Source organism: Vitis vinifera, chromosome 8 (genome assembly GCF_030704535.1).
Source record: "Vitis vinifera cultivar Pinot Noir 40024 chromosome 8, ASM3070453v1".
NCBI lineage: Eukaryota > Viridiplantae > Streptophyta > Magnoliopsida > Vitales > Vitaceae > Vitis > Vitis vinifera.
Genome location: NC_081812.1, coordinates 12190666 through 12213599, shown reverse-complemented (window position 1 = coordinate 12213599; position 22934 = coordinate 12190666). Strand labels below are relative to the sequence as shown.

The window sequence follows — 22934 nt, the reverse complement described above, 5'->3', positions numbered from 1 at the left end:
TAGGTAACAGGCGAACTAGCGAACTCAACTAGATTGCCGCACGAGGAAGTAAATATAATGCTCAATGATATAATTTGAACGAAAGGACAAAAAATATGTTTGCAAAAGAGAATCTATTTGCATTTACTTATGATATATTAGAATAAAATTGCACCTATCAAACTAACTTTTCAATTCAATATGCAATGCTAAACCAAACAAACATAACTGAACCAAGTAAAATGCATGGAAAATCAAAATATATTTTTATGTCATCTTCAGCATCACAATTATCATGAATGGCAATCGAGGGTTCTCATATTCATGGACAAACAAGTGAATCATGGTGACATCACAGTTTAATAAAAAGAAGTGATTTTTCCATGTCAAGGCTATCAATCATGTAAATCGAACACAAACATAATTATCTAAATAATAACTTTTTTCATACCACAACATGCATATGCAATTAGCCCATGCGGATCCTCACTATTTCAAACTGTGAGCCATGTCTTAAAAAGACCATAACCCACGCCATGTCTTAGAGCCAGTTACGGGGTTTAAGCTTTAAGCTTAAAATAAAATACTACTTTACCTGATGGTCAGAGAAGCTCCCTCCTCAATGCTCAGCACGGGACGACACCCACGGTGGGGATTAATGGCACACTGAAATCGCCAGATAAATTTGGGCAATGTATTTGGGCTGAAATGAATTGGTCGGGATAGCCGAAATGAAGCATAAACTGAAATTGTTGAACCTACTAACCTCAACTCTCAACTACTTCGCCACGGAACCCAAATCCGGTGGTGATCGTCGACAACAATGGATTCACAGAGGTGAAAAACTCCACCGTCTACACCTAAAATCGGATGGCCGGGAAACTCCACATGAAGATAGGATTAGGGCATTCTTTGGGCGGAAACGAGGGAACACTCAGGAATGTGAAAACGCCTCTCAATTTTGGGGAAAACGAACTGGAAATCCAACGTCGATTTTGTTTTTAATCGGATGGTCGGCAAACTCCAGATGAAGAGAGGATTAGGGCATTCTTTGGGCGGGAACCAGGCAAACACTCAGGAATGTGAAAACGCCTATCCAACGTGGATTTTGTTTTTTTTTTTTCATTAGCCAGCCAAAGGGCATTTTCGGCATATTATAAATTGTATAGCCTTCTTATCAATTTTGAGACTTTGACTGGGTGTTGGGCTTAATTTTGTTACATAGATGGACCATTTGTTAATTTTTGGGCCCAGCTGAGCCCAAAACACAATTCTCCCAAAATTTAAATACATAAAATAGTCACTAAATATTTATTATAAAAAAATAAATTATAACCAAGTTATGATTGTACCTGCTTTTTCAAGGTAAGAAGGGATAAAGAAAATGTCCCGAATCAATGTTTGAGAACCAAGTGCTATATGAAAAACTCAATCGACCTACAATAAAAAGATACTTGTACCTGAAACAGATGGAAGAGAATACTTAAAGGTGTTAGACAACTCTCTTTTAAGCAACTTGAAAAAATAGTCTCATAATTTTAAGAAAAATGATGTCTCGTCACAAAAGGGGTTGCAATGACTAAGCTTAGACAACTATTTACCAAAAACACGTCTCCTCAAAATTGTAAGACCATGTATTATCATATACTGATTAGATGAGAAAAAAAAATTAAGATTATTTTTAGATTTGAAGTTATGAATATAAAATATATTCTCATTAGGTGTAAGGAAATGAGAGAAAAAAATTTAAAAATATGAATAAATTAATTAATTTGATTTAATATTTAAAATTATATTTAATTTTATAATGTGATATTATGTCATTTTATTAAATATATTTAATAACTTAAATAAAATTAATTTATTAAGCCATTAAATTTATTTATCAAACGCCCTCCAAGTCGCCCAAAACAGTTAGGCGAGTTTGCCTTGCAAGCCGCCCAAGTTTCACTCTAATGAAAAGATTTTAGCTAAGAAAGTTCGTTAATTATTGAATTGAGGCGCCAACGGAGCGGATACGATGCTGCCACGTAGTATCCTGTGCGCCTTCGTTGTTTACGTTGATGATTTATTTAAAGATACAAAAGAGGGAGATTATGCGATTATGGATCACTACGAGGCCTTGGGGATCGGCCGAAACGCCAGCAAAGGAGAAATAAAAGAAGCGTTTCGGAAGTTGGCTCTGAAATATCATCCAGACAAGCACGCTCAGTCGCCCAAGGCCGTGAGAGACGGCGCAACTCTCCGATTCAAGCAGGTTTCCGAGGCCTACGAGGTCCTTTCCGACGATCGCAAGCGCTCCCTCTACAATCTCCGATCCTCCACCGCCCCACCCGGATTTTCAGGTGGCTACGCCCACTCCTATCATTATAATAATGAAAGACCTAGGTATTCATCTAGGCCCAATGCCGATGCCTTTGTTTCCAAATTTGAGGTGGTTCTTCGCTTCCTGACCACTCGCGCGTTTCTACTCAACGTGGCCTTTGCTGGGTACTGCTTTCCCTCTCTTTCTTTTGGTTTGTGTTTGTTAGGGTTTTTTGGATTGAGGTTGAGTTTGGTATGTTTTATGCGTATCCGATGCGTTTTTTTTTTCTCGCGGAGACGATTGAGGGTGTGATTTTTTGTTTGCAAGAAATTTTTTATATCAAGCTTGTTTTACAAAACATTGGTGCTGATATTGGTTGAGAACATGCTTCCCTGAAAGAGTAATTCTGCTTATTTTTTAATGGATTGTCCAACAAGACTCTGGTGTATGTCATTGCGTCTGCTGTTCATTCTATTTGGAGAGTTCATTGAATTAGAGTATCGCTTTTCCTATAAAAGCAGTACTCTTTACCCCGTTAATAGGAGCCTGTTTTTGTTTTAGTGCACTTGTGAAAATGCCTTGCCTGAAACTTAAGGTAAGGGGCGCACTAGCTTGTTGAACTGTACATCCCCACTTTTTTGCACAAGGAAGGTATATGCTTGTTTCACAAGCATTGAACTCACTAAAAACCCTAAAATGACAGTGCCTCATTGCAGGTTCATGACTGTTCGGATAACAGATAGGTGTTTTTACTGGGCCCAAGTGACCTTCTTGGAAATCTGTAACTTTCGGAAACAAATTGGAAAATAGTGTGAGTCATAAATGTTTAAAGGTTAGGTTCAAAAGTTTTATGTTGGCTAGCGATGTAACATAACCCTCCTACTTCCTCCAGCTTGGTATTGCCCCTGTAAAGGGGTGAGTTAGCGATTGAAGTTATGGAGCAACAAAATATTCATTCCATAAGGATTTTCCAGTTTGGAAATAGAAAAATCGGGGAGAACACCACCTTACAAGTGCTGCTGAACCTAGATTGGGCCTGTTGGCAATTTGTATCGAGTTCCATCTTGAGGAGTCCTTTTGTGGAATTACATTTTAAGAATAGCATTACATTTGGCAATCTTAGGGGGGTGAGAAGCAAGAATTTTGAAACACAGAAAATTTGGTTGCTCTCGAAGGCAGAATCTCATTTGGGAAGTAATAAGGTCATAGAGATCTAACTTGAAAGAAGACTGTGGGCTGAGGAGAATATTTTTAAAGAAGTTAAAAATAATGGGTGGAGGCAGGCAATTAATAAAGAGTGGCATGCAAGGAACAAAGACGAAATTCATCAAAAATTTTGATTTGGAGTTTTAGCATTGTTATGAAGGATATAGGTATGATGTTTGTGGAGATTTTCAAATACCTTTTGAATCTTTACTTTGGGAGTAGTGGTAATTAGAGACTGGAAGTCTGGAAGGTGTGCATTAGCCTTAATTATTAATAATGTTGCTGGGTGGTAACAAGCTTTTTGAGGGAAGAAGTTAGGGAGGCAGTTCTCTCCATGGTTTAGGGTTAAGTTGCTAGGCCAGATGGCTTTACTATGACCTTAATGTCGGTACTGAAATCTTTATTAGGATTTTTAGATGGCTAAGGCCATAGACATGCTGGAATTCCCTGTGGGGCCTAGCTACAGAACTAAAGTTTTTTATGCAAGTGATGAGGTTAAAAATTTCTAGCTTGGAAACTTGTTTAGGTATGTTTGCTGCTATGAAAATTTTGACTAAAGGGTTTCTTGGTAGGTATTCTTGTCCACCTAGGGACTTCAGTTAACCCAAAAATTTAGTTTGTTAGACTTTTGTTTAGCCCATTGCATAACTATGCCTCCAATTAAGGGGCAAGGCCTACAAAGGAGTGGAGTTGTCCCACCTTTTTTTGCAAATGATACATTGGTCTTTTCTAAGGATTCTCAAATGGTTTATTTATGTTGGCTGCTCATGTGATTTGAAGCAATTTTGGGGCTGAAAATAAACTTGGAAAAATGAGAATTGATCCTAATAGTGGGGGTAGCTCTTGTGGAGAAGTTGACGATCGAGTTTGGTATGCCTTTGGATGCTTCTTTTGGCTTAGTTTCAGTATGAGATGAGGTGGGAGAGAGGTTTCACAAAAGATTCTCAACATGGAAGAGGCAATATGTCTCCAAAGGAGAGAGACTCACGTTGATTTGAAACATATTATTTGGTATGTCTATTTACAACATGCCCTTATTTTCTATTCCTAGAAAGCTAAGGTTAAAACTAGAGAAGATTCAAAGAGATTTTTTATGTGGAGGTGGGACTTTAGAGAAAAAGTTGCTTCTTATAGGATGGTCAATTGTTTGCATGGATAGGAGTAAGGAGGGATAGGGCATTGAAAGTCTTTCATCTCTTAATTGGGCTCTTCTTGGAAAGTGGAGTTGGAGATTTGCTTATGAAAAGGAAGGTTTTTGGAAACAGGTCATAGATAGGAAGTATGAGAAGGAGGAAAGGGATTAGCAATTGTGTAAAGTGAGAGATGGGTATGGGATTGGAGTTTGGAAAGATATCAGGAAGGGTTAGGACCTCTTTAATAGTAGAGTTGCATTTGAAGTGGGTAACAAAATGGTGGTGAAGTTTTGGAAGGACACATGTAGTGTGAAGGAGTCCTTGTGTGTGTCCTTTCTTTCTTTGTATGCTTTAGATTCGTTCAAAGATGTTTAGGTGACAAATTTGTGAGATGAGACAAGTGTAGTGAGTTTTTTTGGGATTTGTGTTTCTTTAGGCACTTAAATGATTGAGAGTTGAGTAGTATTGAGACTTTTATCTCAAGATTACAAGATAAGTAGATGGGAAGAGAAGATATCGATAATATGATTTCGAATGAGTTGAAGAATGGAGTTCATTGCAATGAAATCCCCTTACTGTGCTGTGGAACCAAGGAGGTCAATCCCCTTCCCATAAGACATCATTTGGAATTCATAGGTTCTAACTAAAGCGAGTTTTTTTGCTTGAGTCAATTGCAGAAAGTATTGACATTAGATTAGATTCAAAGATGAGGGTGGTTGTTGACAAACAAATGTTATCTATGTCAAACCGAAGGGGAATCAATTGATCATATTCTTCTTCGATGCACTAAATCAAGGGCTCTATGATAGTTGTTGTTCTCCTTGTTTGGTGTATTTTGAGTGCTATATTCCATAGTTAGAGACACTCTTTTAAGTTGACATGACTCTTTTGTAGGGAGAAAAAGGAAGAAGGTTTAGCAAGCGGCTCCTCTATGCATTTTTTGAACATTGTGGAAGGAGAGAAATTGAAGAGCGTTTGGAAATGAGTAGTCTGAGCGTAAGTGAAATGGTAGTTCTTAAGTAATTTGTTAGCTTGGGTTGGTATGTATATAAAAGAATACTTAATGCCTTTGATTGATTTTGTAGATTGATTGGGATTTGAGAGAAAGAGAGAGAGAGAGTTATTTTTTGTCTCTCTTTTTTGGCTTTGCCACTTTGTGCCCATTGTATATGGTCTATGTACTTTGGTATACATCTTTCCCTTTTTGTATGTATACAACTTTTATTGCCTATCAAAAAAAAAATTGTGCCTCAAATTAGGTGGCAATTTGAGAGCAGATGAGTTTTAGTTCCCATTCAAGAGGTCACCAAACATCCTGATGCATGAAAAGGTGTCTTTCTTTAGGGTCTGATTACGCTTATCCAGTTTTATTGGCACCTAGGCCACTTATTTCTTGTTGTTCAAGGTTTTCCATGCATGGCTCTAATATGTCATCCAAAGATGGAGGGTGGTTTCTTTCTTATTTATTTATTTATTTTTTAGGCAATTAGAAAATATATCAACAGTGCCTAGTAAACAAGCACATGTAAGTACACATAATGTATACAATTGGCTTGCCAAAAGGCAAGCAAAAAGAAGATTGATGGTGGTTTAGGCAACATGAATTAATGAACAACGGACAGAATTCTGAGTTGGTGTGAGGAGATTGGTAAATTGATACCTTTTTCTTCTTACATAACGATTTATAATTTGAAATTACTCCAGCTAAAAATGGACAGAAATATGAGTTGGCCTCAGGGATGGGTGAGTGCTGCACCTAGGCCTTGGTTCATGTGGTAAAGGGGTGCGGGGTCTAGAATTTGAATTTGATGTTTATTTTTATGAATTAGAAAGGACAAGAATGAAGGAAAAGAAAAAGGAAAAGGAAATCAATTGCCTATCAACGAATGTCCTAGACTCAGATAAGATCTGTTCAATTTTTGGGTACTTGACCTGATTTTCTCTAGTCGAAAAAAACCAGTGGGTTTTTTTTGAAATATTTGTGTCAAAGGGACAAGATAATCCCCACATTTGGAAAAATGATCTCCACCTATTGAAAATTGTAAATATAATCTCAGTTTACACTTTTACCCATACACTTTTTTTAAAAACACGCCTGGATGTGAGATGGGGATAAAAAAAATTGATGAAGGGTATTTTTGTCTAAAAAAGATTATATTTCATGTTTCTAAAAGATGAAGATTATTCTTTTGAATGTGTGATTGGTTTATCTCTTTTAATCAAATAACATTTATTTTCTTTACATTCTTGAATGGTTTAGAATTATGTCAAGTGGCATGACATCCTGCTATTACTTGATCTTGTTTAAAGTATCTGCCGCAATAGATACAGTAAGCTTGTTGGATAGTTCTTGGTTGGAAATGAATTTGCTGATACCGAACTTTCTGCAGTGCTTTATTAGGTGGTATGGCAATAATTGATAGGAGTGGGGAGACACTATGGAAGATGAACAATTCTGGGGTACGTGTCTGATTTTTCTTCCCTGTTTAGATCTCTTAGCTTGAGATACTTGCACTTAATTTTTCCATTATGTTTGACTGTTACAGTTACTGATCCCCTATGCATAACCAACACATTGCCCCACTGCAAACACCTCAGCACCTTAAACAAAAAAGTGGGGGTGGGGGGGGAAGGGAGGGGGAGGAGGAGGTTTGTCTGGGGGTTTTAGAGAATCCTTTGTCACCATGCTTTGATGGCTTTGGCATAGCATGGTAGTTCATGGCCCCTAATAATTAACTGCCTTTACATTTTTTATTGTGGATAAATTTTCCCTGAGGTCAAGCTAATTTGACTGCAGAAACTAAATACTTGAGAAACTGCATGCTTGAGATAATGCCACATGCCATCAATTTGCGTCCTGTATGTCTAATTTTGCCTCTTTTTTTTTCTCCTTTTTTTTTTTTTTTTTTTTTGTGGCAGACATTGTCACGATGCTATGTATGTAGCTAGTTTTTATAGCCAATTAGATAGTGTCAAGTCATCTATTATATAAGATCCTTTTTTTCGGTTGAGTGCTGTTGGCTAAGGTAATTTCATTCATAAAGAACAAACCAGTAGCCCGATATCCCCCAAAAACTGATTTGTGCTGCCACAATTTTCACATTAGTTGAAGATTTCAATCCAAAAAGAGTGCAAGATATGTGACTCTTATCTAGCTTGAGAAGCATAAGATAAGGCCCCTAGGGAGTGGCAGATTTTTAAAAGAAAAGAGTCTCAATCATATACATTGATGCCATGTGTTGTTTTTTGAGGCCTTAGCTGCCTTGTATACTCCCTGTATACCTTGTGGCATTGTGCCTTTTGAATACATATCCTTTGCTTATCAAAAAAAAAATACATTGATGCCATGTGAAGTCACATACTAACTAGAGTGACATCAGTTGGAGAATGGACCGGCCTATTCTAGGTCATTATACGTAAAGATCAAAGATGGACTTTTAGCCCGTCTTGTTTTGCAAAGATTATAGATTAGCTCACAAGACATATTCAGGATGATTTCCCATGGTTTATATTAGTATGATTACATGAACTATGTGGAAGCATCAAGTGGTTAGAACATATGATGAGATTTTAACTCTTTAGTGGAATTTATATTATAAACCCTTGCATAAAATTTGAGAAGGTGATTGCATTGCTGCATTTAATAACAGCTGACATAGGATTGCTCGAGATATTAGAAATCTCATGAATAAGGGGCATATAAAATAATACCACATGACGGTAATAGGGTGTTAGAGCATGCGGATCATTTTCTTGGCCTTCATTATTATGCCCCAAATGCAATATTAGTTTCACACTGAGTATTTATCCTTTTTTGTCTGCTTCTTTGCTCTTTGGTTGCAACGATCCAGATGACTTTAACTGGGGTTTTTTTTTTTGGGTCCAGAAATCATTTGACGAAGCCATGGAGTCCATTGGGAAGGCAAAAGCACATAAAGATGACATGTAAAAGGGGCTATCCATGATTTTCATTGTATGCTTTCCTCCCATCAGATCAAGAGCAGCAGCACGGAGTCCCAAAAGCGAAGGTTGAAACTGTCTTTGACCCAAGTAAACCACATGCTCTACAAAATGGTCCTTTTACCTGTTATATATTTATTAGCTCTCGCATATTTTATTGGATAAAATACTCTTTTTCCATACAATTAAGCTGATGTATTATAATATAAACTCAGTTCAAGCCAGTGAACAACTGTAAATCAAAATTCCAACGCAGATTAATACAAACAAGTAGATTATTGTTTCGTTGCACTTTGCCAAGTGTCTTTACTCTTATTTCCAGCTTGTTCTTTTCCTCCCCCGTTTTCTCAGGAACACAAATGGCCGAGCCTGCTCTCTCTCTCTCGTCACACACACACACGGTAAATAAATGTTGTGACATCACTGACATGGAGCCAGACGGGTTCAGTGATAGAAGGGTCTGTCATCCAGTGAAACAATTAAATGAAGGGAAAGTTGTGTTTTCATGGACCAATATGGTAATAATATTGTTTTTGGAACCCAGGTTTGTGAAAGTAGAAAAACATCTGTTAATGTGAAACTTATATCAGATTCATGCACTTTGAGCCGGTTATATTTTTTCTACCGAAATTGCCCCAGAAAATAAAAAATAAAAATAAATAAAATACAAAATAAATCTATTAGAAGGCGTCTGTCTATTCTCTGCACCCTCACCGCCAAAGAGTAGATGAGTTGGCGAGTGTGTTCGCTCCGGAGTCTTTACGCGCCGGAGATGCCTCTTCTCCGATCACCTCCGTTCTTCTTTGTTCGAAGCCGCCGACTGTTCGGTACCACGTGCTCCGTTTCGGGCACTAAGAAGAAGAATAAGGAGAAGGTGATAGTGATATCCGGTCCCACCGGCGCCGAAAAGAGTAGGCTTGCATTGGAGCTGGCGAAGCGCCTCAATGGAGAAATTATCAGTGCGGACTCGGTCCAGGTAAGGCACCGAGTTCTTTTACCGTTTTCCTCTTGGATTGCCCTCTGTTTGGTTGCCGAGAAAGAAAGGGAAGAACAATGGGAAAGGAATTATGTCTTGTGTTGTTGATTTGGGTGTTTAGGTTTTGTTTTTTGTTTTCTTGTTTGTTTTTTTTTTCTTCTCTTTCATTTGTTTGGTTGCTGAGAAAATAGAGGATTCAGTCTTCTTTAGAATGTTCTATGCTTCTGTTTTTCAGTAGGAAGCTAATGTTTATGAAAATTGTGACGAGGGGCTCATGGAGATATGATAATGTTGGAGAAAAGTAGATAATCTATACAGAAAGTTCAAAACTTCAAGCAAAGTTACTCAAGGGACTAAACCTTTAGCAACAATTTCTCCCAAGTATTTTGTTGGTTAGTTACTCAAAAAGGTAATTTTTTAAGGGGGAAGAAAATGACAATTTGCATTTTATTTTTTGGTGATAGGCAAATAAGAAAATATTTAAAAGCTCCTAAAAGGAGCTGCAACAACTTACAGATGATGTATACAGTAGTCACATAGTTTAGTCAAGAAGAAGATAAACAAAAAAAAAAAATCCTCTCCTTACTCAAAACTTATCCAATCTACAAAGTCTATAATAGACATTGAGTGGTCCACCTTGTACATTCTAACCCAATTTACAAAGTATATATAAAGTCGGATTTGATTGCTTGGTTTGACTGCTTAGCTTCATTCAAAGCTCTCCCTTTTTTTTTTCTTCCAAAGAGTAGAAAAAAAGCACAAGGTTATAGTCCTCCAGCATTTTTTTCATTTCTTCCCCATGGAAGAGCCATGCAAACCCAAAAGGATCCTTCTACTGAAAAACACATCCCCAAAACCACTCCAAAGAGAAAAAGATCAACTACCAAACATAATTGCTTTGGCACAGTAGAGAAGCAAGTAATCTGTCATTTCTTCCTCGCATTTGCACAAATAAACTTATTAAGCAGAGTCCATACCATCTTTTTGGTGCCCATGTGCTCCACACTACACCTGTTGGGAAAGCTCTCTATCTCCCTTGGCCAAGGAAGATTAAAGGGATCTAATTGAAAAATTGCTGCTCTTGGACTCATTTCATCTCAATTCGCCCTCATTTTCCTTTTTAATTGACAATGATTGCAAATTCAATTGGAAAATCTCCACTTCATCAAGCTCTCAATCATTAAACTGTCTTGAAAAGTGGTGGCTCCATCCACCCTCTTTCCCAACTTGGTCCCACTCCTCCGCTACCCATCCATCTCTGTTGGATGCAATAGAGAATAAGTTAGGGAAGACTTGCTTTTTATTCCCTTCCACTCATTTTTTATGGTTTTCCACACCCCCACTCCATACCCTTCTCTCATCCTTCTTGAAGACCACCTACTTCCTCTTTTCCGAACTTTCCTATTATGATTTGTTTTGACAAGGACTCCTTGTTAGTAACAAATCTTCAATCCTACTTACCAAGCAAGGCCTTGTTAAAGGTTGAAAGATTGTGAATACCAAGATCCCCTTCCTTCCTTGCCAAGTAGACTGTAGTCTAATCAATAAAATGAGGTCTTTTCTCTAGTGCACCTCTTCCTCATAAAATGTTTCTTTGGATCTTCCTGAGTCTTGAATTGACCTTTCTTGAAACGACAAAAAAGATATATAAATTGGAAGGCTTAATAATGTGCTTTTATCAAGGTAAGTCTCCCTTCGAAATGTATGGGTGGTATGGAGTTATCATTAAGGTATGCCTAGCAATTTTATTTTTTTAAACCATGTACAGACTCCAACTACTGCTGCAACTAGTGCTCAATGAACGCAACAGTGTCAGAGATACAATTCTGGCCGCATGTCATTTGTGACTTCATAGTTCATGATAAGTTTCTTCTTATCTGCTGCTACATACCAAAATGACCAAGGGTTGATTCTAGTTTGTCCAAAATTTATTAATTCATATCATGTTGTGTGTTGATGTGATTTGTTCCAATTGTAAAACCATTATTTATGTTCTATATGTGATGTATCTGATGAAGTATTCCACTTCCCATTGTAACAGTGGCAGTTGGGTTATGCTGAATATGAGGACTTTATGTACAAGAATGGCCAACATGTAAGGGAAAGGAAGAGTACCTGGTGATGCTGCTGCTGGAGCATATGGGACGCAGTAACAACAATGTAATAGGGCTATTCATTTTTCCTTCAATATTGTAAAGGAAGGGAGTAGGAACATGGACAACACTCAGTATTTGTTCTTTTATTATAGTTAAGGGTGCTGGTCAGTGTTGTATTGGCGATTGATTGGACAACAACTATGATTGTAAGATGTGATCCAAAGTGATAGGTTTATTATGGGGTATGGTACTAATTTCATAAGAGAACAACAAACATAGACTGGAACCTATTTGTTTGTACACTAATGCAGTTTCAGTTTATCCTTCTATACTCACATTAGTAAATTGTTTGACGGCTTTCCTTTCATATTTAGTTATTGTGTAAGCTTTTACATAGCATCTTCTGTTAATGTTATTGGTAAGTTGGGAGGTTTGTTTGGTTTGATTTACTACATTAGAAACAGTTTGCTGGTATACCAATAGTTTGCAATGGCGCCCTTCAAATCTTGATCTACCAGGGTTCAGGACTATTGCGCATCCTCATTGGCAAGGGCTACTCAGGGTTCCTAAATGATTGTGCATTTTGCTAATTTTGTGTTTCAAACCATGTACAGGTTGTTATAGAAAAAATAAATGTGGTAGAAAACCAATAAATATTTGCTTCGCATGATCACCTTCCGTATCCAACCAAAACCATCATAACTTGACATAACCAGAAAAATGAGAAAACAACAGTATGATTAAATAAATACTGAGGGTGAAAAATTGTCGGGAGAGCAAGATTTATCGAATATGGTTTAAGGTAGTGTCATGCTGCAATAGGTAATGAAATTAACTAATAAAAATTTGAAGCCACAGAATGGCTACATTTCTCGCAGGTGCGTTAAGGTAATACTTGAGGTACATTAAGGTAGTACCTGATGACCATTAAGGTAGTACCTTATGTGCATTAAGGCAGTACCTGACATTTCTTATGATTACATAAGGTATAGTTGGAGTAACCTATAAGAACATAACAATGTCATGTTGTAATAGGTAATGAAATTAACTAATAAAAATCTGAAGCCACAGAATGGCTACATTTCTCGCAGGTGCGTTAAGGTAGTACCTGAGGTACATTAAGGTAGTACTTGAAGACCATTAAGGTAGTACCTTATGTGCATTAAGGTAGTACCTGAAATTTCTTATGATTACATCAGGTCGATGGAGTCACCTATGACAACATAACAACGTCATGCTACAATAGGTAATGAAATGAACTAATAAAAATCTGAAGTCACATAATAGCTACATTTCTCGCAGGTGCGTTAAGGTAGTACCTGAGGTACATTAAGGTAGTACTTGAAGACCATTACGGTAGTACCTTAAGTGCATTAAGGTAGTACCTGAAATTTCTTATGATTACATAAGCTACCGATGGAGTCGCCTATGACAACATAACAACGTCATGCTACAATAGGTAATGAAATGAACTAATTGTGTCTGAAGTCATAGAAGAGCTACATTTCTCGCAGGTGCATTAATGTAGTACCTCAGGACCATTAAGGTAGTACCTGAGGTGCATTAAGGTAGTACATGAAATTTGTTATGATTACATACGCCACCGATGGAGTAACCTATGAGAACATAACAATGTCATGCTGCAATGTGTAATGAAATGAACTAATTGTGTCTTAAGTCACACAACAACAACATTTCTCAAATATGCACTAAGATAGTACCTGATGTACATTAATATAGTACCTCAAGACCATTAAGGTGGTACATGTTTTGCATTAAGGTAGTACCTGATGCGATGAAACAATTATGTCTTCGTTGACAAAAGATGTACACTACAAATTCCAACAAACATTACAAATTCACAAACACTAACAACAATTTCTACTAACCAACACATAATTTATGCATTTTAATTTTTATTATTATTATAATTTTTATTTTTATTCTCAACATATATGATTGAATTATCAAGTTTTTCGCCAATATATGATATTGCCTAATTATATTCATCAATCTGAATAAATACATAAGTTTTCCACCCAATTTCTAAATATGTCCACAACATTTTTCCATTTCATGAGTCTCCAATACACAAAAATATTGAGATCGAACAACCGCTCATGCGATCCAAAATCGACATTTGCCTCAACCTATGCCCTCACCAATGGAGGAAAAATTGCAAATACAACAACCACTCGAAAATCACTCTTCTGCTCCATTTTAAACAAAAAAATTATTAAAAAAACAACCCTAAATACAAATTAATTACCTTCACATTTGATGTGAAGGTTACAGAAAAATGTGATCCAATGAGAAGAACACGAGATTTCTTCTTCATGAACCCAATATATCAGAGTTGTCGTTTCCATTCCGATTCGCTATCCTAAACCAGATTTTCAGTCAACACGTACCCGCCTCAAGCCGTCTTCTTAACTCGACCTTGTTTCAATGAAGTGCTCCATTTGGTTCTTCACAATTACCACAGGCAACAAAAATTTTGATTCAGGTTTTCAAGTAAAGGTTTATACTTTCAAATGTGTGAAATTTTGCAAATTTTCACACCCTCTTCGATTCGAAGGGGTGACGAAATTGGGATGATCGGGTCCAAATGGTTAGGACTTTGAGAGGAGAAGGGGCTGAAGATAGAAAACTAGATTGGAGTTTGGGATTAAAGGCTTCAGAAATTAAATGAGAGAAATTGTTGAAATATACAAGATTCTCTGCTTTGCCTCGGTGACGGAGTGAAGACAGATGAGAGGAATGGCTGACAAAATGAGAGAGAGGGAAGAAAGAACGGCTGAACGCTAGGGTTTTCTTGTGGGAACCTCTGCTTTGCCTCCGTGACAGAGTGTAGAAAGATGAGAGGAATGGGTACCAAATGAGACAGAGGGAGGAACAACGGTCAGTCGCCTAGGGTGTTTTTTGGTGAGATGGGTTGCTGACGTGGATACCTGGAGGGGCAAGCTCGGTAGAAAAAACACAGCCAACTCAGAGTGCATGAATCTGATATAAGTTTCCACATTAACATATGTTTTTCATCTTTCACAAACCTGGGTTCCAAAAACAATATTATTACCATATTGGCCCATGAAAACACAACTTTCCCTTAAATGAAAGCAAATCTCAAAGGTTGACCATAGGCAAGAATTCTTGTTCTGATTCAGAAGAGAGTTGGAAGCTTTGTGAAAAACTGAGAATGGAGAATTGGGTATTAGCTAGCAGGTATTCCTTCCTTGGTGGACCTTGTGGCTCAGAGTCAGTCAGTCAAAGCCTTTAATTTGAAGGACTCCATTGATATAAATGCTTGGCAGGTAAAGAAATTTAGGCTTTTAACTCTTTTTCACGTTCGCGAAAGGGAAAACTGAAGATGGGAGATGGGACCAGTCTGCGTGGGAACACTTCCTCGTTTGGGTGCATAAGTCCATTAGTATGATAGAATTGCTCATGGTTTTGGTCGCTACTCATCATGCCTGTGTGGGGGATCTTCCACTATTGGGTTGGTCGCCTCTCACTGCCCCTGTCGTTTTTCTTGTCTTTGTACCTAACGTTGAATAGGTCAAAAGTTTTAGTACAAATGGGTCACTTCTATGTAATATCCCCAAATATTTAAAAAAAAAAAAACAGCTTTTGAAAAATAATTTTATGATTTTTTCTAATATGAAATTCTGTTTATTAAGAATATCTCATAAATATTGTAAATATTTTTTAAACATAATTTTTATTTGTAGATATTTTTGAAATCACTTTCTTTTTACTGTGTTTTATTTTCAATCATTTTTATATTTATATTATTATTTTTTAAAACACATCATATTTCATAAAAGATTCAAAAAATTAATTTTAAAAATAGAAAATTAGTTTTAAAAACATTTCTTAAAATATGATTTCATGTATTTTTATAAAAAATTTCACTCTTCATAATGGTTTTTAAGCATGACAGCGAGTAGATTAATACTGAAAAGTGTGGATTAATACTGAAAATGGTAATTCATTTGACAATAATTTTAAAAAAAGATTCTAATATTTTTAACGCTTAAAATTTTTTATCATTTAAGTGTTTAAAATATTAGAAACGTTTTCTAGAATCATTATCAAACATATTTTAAGTAGTTTTGATATTGAAATTGAATCTTGTCGCTAATGATATTTTAAATTTACCAAATATTAATTATTGTGAGGTAATTAACACCCAAGAATTGGGACCGGGACCATGGAAAGTTCCTCAATTAAAAAGAAAAAAAAAATCTTCAAGCATGACAATTTTTTTTTTTTTTTTCACTTGCATGTACTTGTGAGCACGATATGGATAATAAGATTTTCACCAAGATAATATAATAAAGTGTGAAAAGGTATTAGATGTGATTAGATTTGTTTATGGAAATGCATCTTCAAATGGACATAAAAGACATCACTACAATAAGCTTTTATCATTTTCAAAACAATCGATGGCTGTAGAATACTAGAATGGAAGGCGTGGGACCCACTCCAAACCCTAACCGGCCAATGATATTTATAAAAAACTAAAACCAGGTCCCACATCGAAACCCTACACCAACCAAAAACGTCCATATAAATGCCGCCGTCCTTCCTACGCTATCTCCTGTTTCTCTCTATTTCCCAGTCTCTTTCCCACAGAAAATAAAAAATATGGAAGGTCTCTCCTGAAACTGCTGCCACACCAGCCAATCCTAAACCCTAATTTCCCCCTCCCCCAAATTTTACTCTACCAAACTCCAGAGATCCTCCTGCCTTTTCCCTTCCTCGACGTCTCTAACTACCCCCTTCTCGACGCTTTTAAGTTTTAACCCTCTCTTTTCCCCTTTCCACCCTCTCTCCTCTTTCTCCGATTTCAATTCTTTCCCAATTTGGTTGTGCCACCAAAATCTCCCCATTTTTCAAAGTTTTGTGTTGTGAATTCAATGCCCCTGTGAATTTGGGGCGCTCTTTTTGGATGTTGAAAATGAGATATGAGGCCGTTCTTGATTTCCCTGGAGCTGAATGACCTCATAAATTCTAGGCTCTCTTACCTGCTTCTCGGCCTTTTTAACTCTTAGGAAGTAATCCTCCCCCCTCTTTCTTTTTCGCGTGGTGAATTTTGTTTTTTTTTTGCTAATTTTGTTTTCAATATTGGGTCCAGTATATAATGAATTCAAGAGTTCTGTAATTCAACTTGAATTTTTTTCCTGTCAAAATAAAAAAATTATAATTTCAATTTTGAAAATTTTGCGTGTACCCTTTTCGCTAAAAATGGGGTTTCAATTTGTTATTCCTTTAAATTGTGGATACGTATGTAGTTTTGTGCAATTCTGATGTCTGGGTTGCTAATAGAAAGTGGAATGCTTTCTCTTGGTGTGTGTTTGTGTTGGATCATAAATATTAAGTTTGTTAAGGGACACTGCTCTTTCTTTCACCTTGAATGGATATGTGGTTTTGTGGTTAACCGGGTGTATTGATGGCTGATTTGGTTGTTTCAGATGAAGTATAGTTCTAGAAAATACTAGTTGTAATGGTTTTGTCTCGTGAGAATTGGAGAAGTTTTATTTTTTAATGTCACATAGACAAGTGAGGAGATCTTGAATGTATGTTTTCTTGACTGTTTGTGCGTGGAATGGTTAGACATCCTTAAACTCAGAGTGAAAATTTGTGGGTCTTATTTTATTTCTGAAATTGCAGACTGTTCAATATGTATCATCCCAAAAAATTTTCAACTGCAAGTTTAGTGCCGCATAAAGCTCAAGGTAGTGAACCTCTTGCTACTGTTGGGGCCTTGGGTGGATCATCTGTTAAAAATTCAAATCCGACTGGGGGAAGTGGAAAGCAGCGGCTGCGATGGACTTCGGATCTTCATGACCGCTTTGTGGATGCCATAACTCAGCTCGGTGGACCAGATAGTGGGTATTTTCTTTTAAGTAATGAATTTATGGATGTCATGACTCTTTCATTGGTAAAACCGTGTAATTGAATTTCTATATTTTTAGATTATATTTTAGTTTTTGTTGGCTTTTATATTGTGTTTTTCTTGATTGTTGTTAGAATGGGAGGTGGTAGACAGATGTAGTTGCTTATTTTAATCTCTAAAGGATATTTGAGCTTGTGAGGTTTATATGTGAGTTCTAAAAGATGGCGGGTGGCAAATTGGCAAGACCTAGTTTTTTTTTTTTTTTTGTAACAATTTTCTTCATCCTACCAAATTCTGGTGCTCTGTTTACTTGGTAATGCTTGCATTGCATTTGGTAGGGGACAAGAGAGGCATAGAGCAGGGGGAATTTTTAAAATCCCTTGTTTGTGGTGTTTATTTACCAAATTAGGAGAGAAGGTAAGAGAAACAAGGGAATAGGGGGAACATTTGGGGGTATTAAGCATGGTAAAGAGCAAATGGTCTCTCTTCATGAGAAACTTTGGCATGTCCTTAGCCCAGAGATTAGTCTCCATTTTGGGAAGAGCATCTTAGAGAGAATCGAATCAAGTTTTATAGAAAACTTGAAATGGGGTTGTTATTCACTGTAAAATTTGGGACATGGCATAGGAATAGAAAGCAAATGGCCAAAAGGGATTTTCCAATGACATTCCTAGGAGAATCAAGACCAAATTTGATAGGAATAATGAAACTGACTTGTTTTATAATAAAATTTCTTGACTGATTTCGGCTTACGAACTATCCAAAGTGAATTTAGGAAAAGCTTTCAATGACAACCAAATTCAATTAGTGTTATGAAATACTAAAATGAAACATGTTTAAAGAAGCATAAAAAAAGGGCAATATTTAGTAGTTGGCAGGATTTTTTGTTTTATTTTATTTTTATAATCCGGTTCTATAGAAAAGTTTAAAACATGTCGAGCCATTTTATAAAGTTTTAAGTCCATTTCAAAATCAAACAAGTGGAGAGCTCTCTTTTTTGGCCTAAATTTTGCATGCTTTTGTCCATGAAAGTAACCAAATCATGTCAAAAGAAAGGAAATATGTTAGAAAACATTTAAGGAAAATTCATATGAAGGAACATATTTTTGGCATGGTTTTGAATGGTTTAGCATATGGTCCTTGTGAAGTGTGTGGATAAGATCTCCTTGTGGTGGGGTTGGGGTGGTGGTGGTGTGTTTGTGCTAGGGGAGAAAAGGAGGGGGTGGTTCATTGGCCTGGAGTAAGGGTTCGCTTGATAGCTTTTACCATGTGGAAAGACATTTAGGATGTGAGAGATTTTTACAGAATATCCTGTTCTTTCAGTTGGGGATAGGCTTGCCTTGAAGTTTTAGCATGGTGAGTGTGTGGTTATTAGTTTCTATTGACTTGTTTTGATTAGCTGAGCTCAAATTATTGTCGATTATCTCTTGGCCAGTATCAGGGAATTTTAATGATCCACCAGTATGGAGGAGTCCTATCTTAACTAATAAGCATTTCATGAACAAATCATGTGAAGAAGAAAAAAGGATGAATATAGATCTTTTAATTCACTGTTCAATAGCCTGAGACGCATCATCCAAGGTTTTCCCATTATTTGGAGTCCTTTGGTTGCTCCAATGAACAAGCGGAAAAGTGTTTTCTAGATCACATGGCAACTTCATTGGGCAGAATAGAAAGAAGCTGTGGAGGACTGATCCCCTTTGCCTATGAGAAGCATTTTAGACAAATGATAAATGAGGTTTTTTTTAAAAAGAAGAAAAAAGAAAAGAAGAAAATCTTTTTGAAAATAAAAGGGTCTAAACCTAGAGGATAAGGATTTCAATATGCACTTTTGGTGGTTTAGGAATGTTCTTTCGTACTCATTTAATTCAGGGACAACCTCTTCCTGACTGCATTGTAAGTATTAATCCTTGTATACCTTTGGAGATAGGGCAAGAGTACATCATACTTGAAGGATAAATTTAGGAGGGAGGGAAAGACAGTTGGAAGTAAGACTTTTGAGTTTAAAAAGCTAGGGTAGAGGAATTACTTTGTTTGTTCTTCCCTTTCCATTCTCTCTAAAATTTGGCAATTCTTCCCAAGCTTTTCCCTTGTGCTTCATAGGTTTTTGTGAGGAATTTGGTAGTCTTGGGAGAGCTTAAACTTAAGAATGTGGTTATTTGTAGATGAGGTATGGAATTTATAGGAATAAAATTCTCCAATAGGGGTACTTTTGGGAGCGTATGGATCAAAGCACGTTTGTTGCCTTAGATTGCATATGATGTGCTGCTTGTGATTGCAATGTGGTTCATTGTGGAAGACTATTGATTCAGAATTATAAGTTAAGCCAGTGCTTGTGATCACTTTTTATGTCTGTTTATTTCGTTATTTTTCAAAATATGTTTCTAAGTGTACATGGCCTGTTTTGTCATATATCGAGCAAATCACTGTCGGTCACACGCAGATAATTGCACCTTGCATGTCAACATGCGTCAGTAACATAAAATTTATGATTTGGAGTTTGGAATTCAACTTTAGATGTCCTCTGCATGCAACGGAAGTTGCAGAAGTTTAATCGATCATAGCTTTTTTATGGATTAATGAATCTTATGTTTGAGGTTGGATTGATTAGAAAGTTACTTGAGATTGTGCAATGGTGTACTCATAGCAATTCCTATCTTCTTCCTCAATTATTCTTGCTCCTATGACTTTAATGGATTTTTCTAGAATTATTTTCATTTATACCTTTTTCTTCCTTTCCATTTTTGTTTTCAGGGGCAACACCAAAAGGTGTGCTAAGAGTGATGGGTGTACCTGGACTTACCATTTATCACGTGAAAAGCCATTTACAGGTATGATTATATTAACTAATACCATTTTCTTATGCACATACCAATACATGAATACACACTTATGGATCTGCATTTGCGGAACTAATGCAATTTATCTGCATCATTCTTTTATGTAGAAGTATCGCCTTGCGAAATACCTGCCAGAATCTCCTGCTGATGGTACATATGCATTCCCTTCCCCAATTTAATAGCAGCATTTTGTTTCACCTTCTAGGCATATATGAATCTGAAGTTGGAGAAAACCTGGCTGACTTTTAGGTTCTAAAGATGAAAAGAAAGGATCTGGAGACAGTGGCTCTAGCATGGATTCTGCCCCGTGAGTACCTTTATTTCTTCCAATCCTATATTTATTTATATGCATATCTATCCCTCTGTTTCCCATGACGTGTTTTTTATTGAAGAAGTAAGAATTTTACAAGGTATGACTCTTATGTATGACATTTGTCAAAACCATTTATCCTTCAGGGGAGTGCAAATTAATGAGGCACTGAGGCTGCAAATGGAGGTCCAGAAGCGTCTTCATGAACAGCTCGAGGTTTGGTCTTAACTTCTCTCATTGCTATTGATTGCTGAAAGAGGATAATGTGTTCTATAATATCATCTCTTTAATAGGTTATTCTTACTTTATATGTTTCTCATAGTTTTGCTGTCAGTGGATGGGAGGGGGTATAGTGGCTGTAGCATTGGTTGTAATTGTGGTTTCTGTTTGGGCTTTGGTGTAGTCTGTATTTGGTTTGTGTTGCTATTTCAAGTGCATAGGCTGAAACCAGCAATGGTCAGATTAGGATTTACACACACACACACAAAAAGAAGAAGAAGAAGAAGAAGATAAAAAGGTGAGAATAAGTCCAAACCATAGGTTTATTTTTAACCAAGAACTTGAAGTTTAACCAGCTCATGGTCTGTCATTAGCATGTTGCACATGGTGAGTTGCTCTTATGTTGTGGACATGCATGGTCATCAGTTTTACCAAGGCTGAGTTTGGCAAATGAAAACTGCATCCAGTTAATACTTCCAGAATTCTTATACTACTCACTGTTTGACGTGGAAGAAGTTTCATGTATACCTTGTGGAGATCAAACTCATTAGCAGAATTGAGGAAGATAACTTCCTTGCAAATTAGCATTTTATATTGGCTCCTCTATAAGCTTTTTATACTGGTCCTTCATGCATTCACATCCCTTCTCATGCTTAGACTTGTCTGGAATGATCTCCTGATCTCCTGTAGTAACAAACACATTTAATGTAAAAAATAAAAAACGGTTAGTGAATCTACAGTTTGAAGCTTTCAGGTTTGATGAGAATAGGTCCTGTGCTTTTCTTGAGTTTGATTATCCCTGATTTGCTATAATGATCCAACTAAATGGATATATTGTAGGTGCAAAGGCAGTTACAGATGAGAATAGAAGCACAAGGGAAGTACTTGCAGAAGATCATAGAGGAGCAGCAGAAACTAGGGGGTGCATTGAAAGCCTCTGAGGCGGTACCATTGGTTGATGATAAGCAAAATCCATCTCAGTCAAAGCCACTTCCTGATGCCTCTATTGGGTCCTCATCTCCTCGGAAGAAACAGAAGGTCGACGATGGGATGACACATGATTGCAATCCTCCCCTCGATCCACCAAAACCTGACCATGGTTGCAACCCTCCCCTCAATCCACCAAAACCTGACCCGAAGCATGGTTTCATTGATCGGTGGGATCGAGACATGTATGGGAATGATGGTGTGTTTGGATTCAACTTGGAAATAGAGTTCAAAGAGCAAGAAGATGGGGGATCTGAGCAGAGAGCAGCACCTCTGGAACTGGAGCCAATGTGTGGTTCAAAATAGGGAGAGCCCCAGATGTTGGCATTGTCCTGTGATATTGTTGTTGATGTAGCAGCAGTTTTAAACCATGCTTTTGTATAAATCTTGTAATCCATTTGTAATTATATTTTCAAATACAGTATCCAGCTCCTCATGCTTACAGTCCTTCTAGTGCTTGAGAGGCAGATCAGCAACAAGTTATGTTGCTGTTTTCAATCATTTATATTGCACTCTGTCCTGAATGTTTGTGAAAAATATGTAAAAAATAATAATAATAATTGTTTGGTATCCAAGACTTTGAAGTTGATCCAAAATATTTTCCAATCTTAACAAATTTTAGGTATCTAATAAAATCTAGGGTAAATTACAAAAATGGTAGATCAAATTGTACATTTTAAATTATTTGAAAATATTTTAATTTATTTTTGGTCAAATAAATGTAGTATTTATGTGTATAACTGTATGATTTTATGCTTAAATTTAAAATCTTTTTCTTTAATTTGCTTTATATATAAAATTTTGTTATTTTATTTGAAAATATTTTAATTTATTTTTTTTTCAAACAATTTTAGTATCATAAATTTATTATATTAATTAATTGTTTTCTATTATTAATATGTAAGTGGTTATCAAATTTATGTTATTATTTTTTACAAAATAAAATATGAAATTGAATAATTTTGTTTTACATATATAGTATAATATTTTTAAGTGTGTGAGTATTTTTTTTTTATTTTAAATT

General features: G+C 36.4%; 3 protein-coding genes across 6 annotated transcripts; all 3 read left to right on the top strand.

Annotated features, from left to right (window-relative positions):
- Window positions 1-1930: 1930 nt before the first annotated feature.
- Window positions 1931-8874, top strand: LOC100255003 (chaperone protein dnaJ 72). Of its 4 annotated transcripts, XR_002030564.2 has the most exons (4): window positions 1931-2469; window positions 5518-5619; window positions 7025-7083; window positions 8510-8524. XR_002030564.2 is itself a non-coding variant. In XM_059738976.1 (3 exons), the coding sequence occupies exons 1-2, from the start codon at window positions 2000-2002 to the stop codon at window positions 5606-5608; spliced, it is 561 nt and encodes a 186-aa protein (XP_059594959.1). In that variant the 5' UTR covers window positions 1931-1999; the 3' UTR covers window positions 5609-5619; window positions 7014-7083. The 4 variants fall into 4 exon arrangements, 3 of the variants coding, with proteins under 3 accessions (XP_059594959.1, XP_010653692.1, XP_002284124.2); XM_059738976.1 differs by lacking the exon at window positions 8510-8524 and having other exon boundaries at window positions 7014-7083; XM_010655390.3 differs by lacking the exon at window positions 5518-5619 and having other exon boundaries at window positions 1941-2469; window positions 8510-8625.
- Window positions 8875-8939: 65 nt separating this feature from the next.
- On the top strand, window positions 8940-12028 carry LOC104880079 (tRNA dimethylallyltransferase 9). Its single transcript, XM_010655391.3, has 2 exons — window positions 8940-9559; window positions 11601-12028. Exons 1-2 carry the CDS (start codon window positions 9311-9313, stop codon window positions 11679-11681), a joined length of 330 nt encoding a protein of 109 aa, XP_010653693.1. The 5' UTR covers window positions 8940-9310; the 3' UTR covers window positions 11682-12028.
- A 3968-nt stretch (window positions 12029-15996) lies between these two features.
- LOC100256914 (myb family transcription factor PHL7) lies at window positions 15997-22411 on the top strand. Its single transcript, XM_010655392.3, has 7 exons — window positions 15997-16712; window positions 17329-17546; window positions 20309-20385; window positions 20502-20544; window positions 20644-20701; window positions 20851-20920; window positions 21764-22411. Exons 2-7 carry the CDS (start codon window positions 17339-17341, stop codon window positions 22214-22216), a joined length of 909 nt encoding a protein of 302 aa, XP_010653694.1. The 5' UTR covers window positions 15997-16712; window positions 17329-17338; the 3' UTR covers window positions 22217-22411.
- The last annotated feature ends 523 nt before the right edge of the window (window positions 22412-22934 follow it).